The sequence below is a fragment of the Gracilinanus agilis genome, chromosome 3 (assembly GCF_016433145.1).
Source record: "Gracilinanus agilis isolate LMUSP501 chromosome 3, AgileGrace, whole genome shotgun sequence".
Lineage (NCBI taxonomy): Eukaryota > Metazoa > Chordata > Mammalia > Didelphimorphia > Didelphidae > Gracilinanus > Gracilinanus agilis.
The window spans coordinates 625,822,813-625,829,554 of record NC_058132.1 but is presented as its reverse complement, the minus strand read 5'-3'; the positions used below and the strand labels follow the sequence as shown (position 1 = coordinate 625,829,554).

At 39.1% G+C, this 6,742-nt stretch overlaps 1 protein-coding gene across 1 annotated transcript; it reads right to left on the bottom strand.

The window, feature by feature from the left end:
- Positions 1-5,928: 5,928 nt before the first annotated feature.
- Positions 5,929-6,285, bottom strand: LOC123242850 (small cysteine and glycine repeat-containing protein 9-like). Its single transcript, XM_044670966.1, has one exon. It carries the CDS (start codon positions 6,283-6,285, stop codon positions 5,929-5,931), a length of 357 nt encoding a protein of 118 aa, XP_044526901.1.
- Between the last annotated feature and the right edge of the window lie 457 nt (positions 6,286-6,742).

Below are 6,742 nucleotides of genomic sequence, written 5' to 3'. Positions count from 1 at the left end.
ATCTAAAACAAAGAGTATGTAACTGTGAGAGAAAAAACTCCAACAGTGACTTTAAAGTCTAGCTATTCCTTATTATCACTCCAAACTGAACTTAATTAGCCAGAATTTGATTAGGCAGTTTGCAAGTACAAAGCCATTCCATTCTTTAATTTCATGTCAGAGGTAAAATACACGTGCACAACACACAGATTTTTTGGCAAGATTTCTAGAATCACATTAGAAGGAAATTGGCAAATCATCAATAATAGTTGCTCAGTTTCCATATTGTTTCATTCTCCATCTCTTAGACTTCTCAGACCTAAGCATCCTTCCCCAGCTACCACTCACCAATGCTTTCTCCCTTCTAGTTGAATAATGAGACCAACTACCTAAAAATCTCACAGAAGGGTGGAAAATGAAGAGATGGCTAGTCCAGACCTAAAAGGTTCTGAAAGGAGATCTTCCTCCTAGAGAAGGGCCCTGTGGCAGAGGGTACTAATGAGGTTTGTTATGAAGTTTCCAATGTGTATTTAGCTAGCCCTCTCAGGAAGACTGACTCAAGGCCAGGTTTGGTGACCAACATCTCTTACCGGCAGACTATAAATTCTGGGAATTTGGGCAATGGGAAAATGGAATTCATTAAACAGGAATGTCTAGCAGATCTTGCTTTAAGTTGTCAGCTGGTCTGAAGATGCTCTGGGGCTTGGGATAAAATGAAAAATTACCACACAGGATGTTGCTTCCCTGCCTCAAATGCAGCTTTGGCTGAGACGCTCTTTTCCCCACCTCTTCTGGCTCCTTCCAATATCAGATGACATGGAAGAGGAAAGTAAACCAAGGGAGGGAGGGAGAGAGAATAAGGTGCAAAGATAATTAAATGAGGTTAACCTTCATTGTGGTCCTTTATTCAACAAGTACTTATTAAAGACTTAATATGTAAAATAATAATAAAAGGATGTCCTGGGACAAAGCTGCCCTTTGTTGGCTTCACCTTCTAAATCTTCCTTCCCCACACCATCCAGCCAAATGGGGTAGCCTAGGACAAAGCTACCACTGTGACTAATTGAGTCATCTATAACAGGTATCAAACTCTAGGTAAAGGCTGCAAAAAAATCTATTGGGATGAGTAAAATAAAATTGAAAATGCTTAAAAAATAAAAACATATATAATGCTTATTCGTTGTCTTCTAAATCAATAGGCAACCAGGAGGAATTTTATTTGGCAATGACACCATTGATTTAGGGGCATAAAAATTCCCAGGAACATGGAGTCTTGGACCTCTGGCTCCATGGATGCTTCAGACCGCGCTAGTTGGTACTCCCTCATGACTTACTGTTTCCAGATGGAGAAAAGGGAGCCTTCTGAGAAACTGAGTGCCTTTTTATCCCTGTTGGTATAGTATTCCTGTGTTAGGTCAAAGTAAACTCCTTTGTTAAATGTTGGATGGCTTACAAGCATTTCCTTGCCTTCCAGCATCCAACTTGAAGGAAAAGGGTGCTGACTTAATGTACAAGAAGGTCTCCACCATTTAACATAGTTTGGGCAGATTAAGAGGAGCTGCTGTGGCCACATGGCTCATACCATGGTTGAGTTGGGAGAAGAGCCCTGAAAGTATGGAGGACAAGAGTGACTTGATGGTGGGGGGCTGTATGTTTTCCTGTCATCAGAACTTTCATGATCCATAGTATGGAGAGTCCTTTCTGTAGCACAGGAAGGAGTCTCTAGCTCAGGCAGAGGGATTCATTCCAGTGCTAAGGAAGACTGACTAGGAAGGTAAAGAAAATGCCAATGGCAACATTTCCTTTGATATTGTTGACTCAACTATAGAAAGTGAACTGTCAGCATAATCAGAGAGAGTAAACTGGGCCAGTGCATTCCATAGCTAGAGAAAGAATATAGTCTATATATAGAGAGAACTAATATATATATGTATACACATATGTATATATAGTTTGTATAATTCTACGTAATAGTTTCAAGAAGCATACAAAGAGAGTCAAGGGAAAGCAAATGGAACTACTGTCTCTGCATAAAGGGGTTTCTCCAAATGGAAGTGGGCACTAAGAAGTTGTAACCAGGAACTCAAACCAGAAGTTCAGGTTTTGGCTGAGGGTAGAGCCTTGAGGCTAGGAAACTTCATAGGTAGTTTGAAAGCCCTAGGTTTAGTCTATTGCCAGGAGAAGGAGAAAGAGGAGGAAGAAGAAGAAAAAGAGAATGATTATGATGAGAAGCAATGTCTTCTAGGCAAATAGAGATATGGCAATTGCAGGAGATATATAGAAGTTCTCTGTTGTTTCTGGATAAGGAACAAGGCTATGTTAAAAATTTAATTAGGCAGAAATCTAACAGAACTCCTTTCTAACCCCACTGCAAGCTGTCTCTCAAAATTCTCCTAAGGATCACATTGTTCAGTAAATTCTTTTTTCTGAGATATCTCTTTAAATGGCCCTTAAAGATATAACCAATTTAGACAAACTTACAGTTATTGTCCATGATACCAAAATGGATGATTCTCATAATTCTCTACTTGTCTGCATGTCATGAAATAGATTGGCCCTTATGTAATCCTGCTGAAAATAAATCAGTGTCTACATAGAGCCTGATGGTTACTGGACTTATTAAAGAGAAGAAACTTCACAGGTCTAGAGATGGGAGGTCCTAGGTTCAAATCTGGCCTCAGACACTTCCCAGCTGTGTGACCCTGTGCAAGTCATTTGACCCCCATTGCCTACCCTTACCACTCTTCTGCCACACAGTATTGATTCCAAGATGGAAAGTAAGGGTTTAAAAAAAAAAAAGAGAAAAAACCTCAACTGCCCAACAGTGAAATGGGATGATATTTCAAAGAGGCAGTGAACTTCCCATTGGCACAATTCTTTAAGTAGCAGGATGACCACCTGTCAATGATGCTGGAGAGCAGATGCCTGCCCCGGTGAGAACTTCTACAAGCCAACTTTAAAAGATCTTTCCCATTTGAAGATTCTATATTTCTCTTTCTTGAATGATCTCTAAAAATCCCTTTCTGGGTATAATTCAATAAAAAAGGATTCTTTGATGATTTGTTCAATTTCTTTTTCTGTAATGGGGTTATTTAAGAATTCTATTTTCTCTTCCATTAATCTGAGTAGTTAATATTTTTGTAAATATACATCTATTTCACTTCATCAGCTTTATTGACATATAGTTGGGCAAACATAACATCCAATAATAGCTTTGATTTCTTCCTCATTGGTTGTGATTTCACCTTTTTCATTTTTGATACTGGTGATTTAGTTTTCTTCTTTTATATCAAGTTAACCAATAGTTTGTCTATTTTATTTTTATTTTTTTCATAAAGCCAGTTCATTGCCTTATTTATTAGTTCAATGGTTAATCCAGATGCTTTTAAACTACTCTGGAGCAGCAGATCAATTTACCTTTTCAAAAAGACCTTTGATGCCTGGGAGTACTGTGATATTTTGTCTTTTGAGTTAATTCAAATGTTATAGAAAGGGTTAAGACAACAAGCAAAAAAAAGGAGCAATCTCTTTAATGAAAGCTAGCTGTTTCCCATCTTATCTCATTTTTCTCTTACCTTTATATATTTGCATATATTGTCTTTTTTTTCTTGGAATATTTTCCTTTAATCTTTCTCATCCTTTAAGGTCTAGTTCAGATACCGTTTTCTCCATAGAGCTTTCTATTTTCTTCTTCCATTTACTCTCAGCTCCATTCCCAGAGCTCTCTCTCTCTCTCTCTCTCTCTCTCTCTCTTTCTCTCTCTCTCCCTCTCGGTCTCCCTCTCCCTCTCCTCCTCCCCTCACCTGTCAGACTCCACCTAGCATTATATATCACATTATATATATATATATATATATATATTGCATATCCCTAGTTAAAGGTATGCTAGTAGATGTTTAAAATCAGTTATTGACAGCAGGGGTTGGGACACATAAATATGATACACTTGTATATTTAACCTACATTTTTAGCATTTTCTTCATCACTTTCTCAAGTCCAGACAATCAACAAAAAAATCAGCCAAGCCCTGATTTGTAGTATGTGCCAATTTCTGAGGTGTGATTGGTTAATACTGAGAATGTAATAGTGTTGAGACAGCAGTTTGACCTGGTTCCAGTATATTCCTACCCCTAGTAGCCTGTAAACTTCTTGAAGGCAGAGACTAGTATTTTTCGTCTTTGTCTACCTGTTACTTAGAAAAATACCTCTTTTATGGTAAGTACTTAATACATATTTGTTGGAGTTTGGGGGGAGTGTTTTGTTGGCCATGTAGATTATGTGTCTACATGAGGTATGTCTAAATGTGGTTTACAGGCTGGCACACATCTCTAGATTTTCTTCCCCTCGTCCATCTCCAAGGGAGATTTTGATTCCATTTAAGAAGAAAACAATAGTTTGGGGTCAGACACTAGCCATTCTGCTCTTTTTAGAGAGAGGATGCTAGCCTAAAATCATATCTATCTATCCCTGATTGTGAGACTTGGGGAAATAGCTTTTAGGTTATCCCTTAGTGGAGGAGGAATGTCTCAATCCATATGCTCAAGTCTTGACTTCCTGCCCACTGAATGGAGTTCCACAATGAATATATGTAGTAAATAGTGAATGAACTTGCTCATCCAATCCAGTAGCCAACAGATATAAGAAAAGGTAGACAGATGAGAATATGTATTCTCAGACAACATACAGAATAAACGAGCATTCCGTCTAGGAACAATATGTCCCCTCAACCAAGAGAGTACTTTATTTCACACAAGAGGAAATTCTCCTAAACATCTAGTATAATAATCTGGAAATAGGGACATGATTGAAGTGCCCTCTACATGGTGGCTTCTTTGCAGAGCCTTTCTCTCTCTTCAAGACCTGAAGAGAGTCTGGAGCCATGAGCCATAAGTCTTCTTTAAAGCTAGAACTCCGAAAACCAGGATCTCTCTTCTCTTAAACCTTTGTCAACTTTGAGCCAGCTGAATTGAATCATTAGTCTTCATCACTGGGGAGAGCCCAGGACAAATGGATTTTAAGACCCAAGTTATATGTATTTTTTTCTGAGCTTAATTCAATTAATTCCCTTGTTTCCATCCATCTCGACCCTTATATTACACTTTTATTGTATTAAGACCCAGTTTATACTTGCCAGTGGCAAATTCATTTTGTATAAGTTTCTATTAGTATACAATGGGGAGAAATAGCTTCTGTCCTTGAGGAGTTTATACTCTCCATGAGGTACATAATATGAATAGAACATAGTTTGAATACTGAGTTGTTGGTCTTAATGAGTCCAAAATACCTGCTTTTATGTGGAGTTGGGTATTGACCAAGTGGATCGAGGATGGCTCCTTTGTTGATGTTAACTGAATCGCCATAACTGAGGAAAAAACAGCCCACAAACCAACCCTGAATAATGTCACTTTTCTGTAGGTTGCCATCCCTAATCAGGCATTGATTGCTCTCATTTGTTTCCTTTAGTGAAGACAGTAAACACTTTGAAAGAAGAGAGAGGACACAATTTTAAAGGAGATTTAGTTTCATTTATTGAGGAATTTATAAAACAGGTTTTCTTGTATTGTTTAGTGCACATTAACAATAAAGGAAAAATTTTTAAGTATCAAGTACACACAAAAGAACAGACATATCAGAGTAGAAGCTAAAGAGGTTGTATGTTAGAATATTAAAAATCATATCATTTTTTTCAATTCAAAAGAAAATTTTTTTTACATTTGTTTGTCTTCCCTTAAAAGTGGTGTCAGGGGCTTATCCTCTTACACAGCACATCACAAAATCTGCTCTCTTATAAACAAATAGTAAAAGTATGTAAAAAAATAGCAAAGGTAGGTAAAAAGTGATTACATTCATGTCAGAGAGGAGCGGATAATGTACAAAAGAAGAAAGTCTTACCTTCATGCTGCGTGTGTGTCCTCAGCAGGTCCTTTCCAAAGACCAGGCTCTTCCTCTCTAGCAGCAGCATTGCTTCTTACAGCAGCAACTCTGTTGGCAGCATTTCTGTTGGCAGCAACCCTTGCCACAGCCACAGCCCTTGCCACAGCCACAGGAGCCACAGCCACAAGAGTTACAGCAGCAGGTGCGGCGGCAGCAGACAACTGTGGGGCTACAGCAGCCCCCACAGCAGCCACAGCAGCAGGGGCAGCAGGCAGAGCAGCAGCCCACTCGGCGGCAGGTACAGGTGGTACAGCCACAGCCACCACCACAACCACCACAGCCACCACCACAGCCACCGCAGCCACCGCAGCCACCACAGCCACCACAGCCGCCACAGCCACCACAGCTGCCTCTACAACCACAGCAACCCATAGTGTCAGTACAGAGGGTTCAGGTGAGGTGAGGTGAGGAGAGAGAGGACTCAGGAGAGGTGAGTGAAGTGTGATGCTCTCCTTCTTCAGGGCAGCCCTTATATACCCTCCAGGGGTACTTGGCCTCAGACACATGACACTTATTTATTTCATTTTCTATGGGAGATACCTTTTGTTTACTTCCTTAAGTGACTTTTCAGCCTCATTAAATTGTTTATTTTAGTTTACCTCAAACTAATTTGTTTTATAAATATGCTTCCAGAGGATTTAAAAAATAACTGAAAATTTTAATGATAAAGCCTTATTTTTTTCATAGGTGTCTCTTAAATGAAAGTCCCAAACTGATATGCAAAGTCATCTTGGCATAAGGATCAGAACAGCATGATGCCCTTTACAACGATTACTAGGGTCCTCTCTCAATGTGCAAGAAACATTCAAAGACTATCCCCTAAAGTGGG

Coding starts and splice junctions, on each gene's coding strand:
- LOC123242850 (XM_044670966.1), bottom strand. CDS start 6,285: ATGGGTTGCTGTGGTTGTAGAGGCAGCTGTGGTGGCTGTGGCGGCTGT.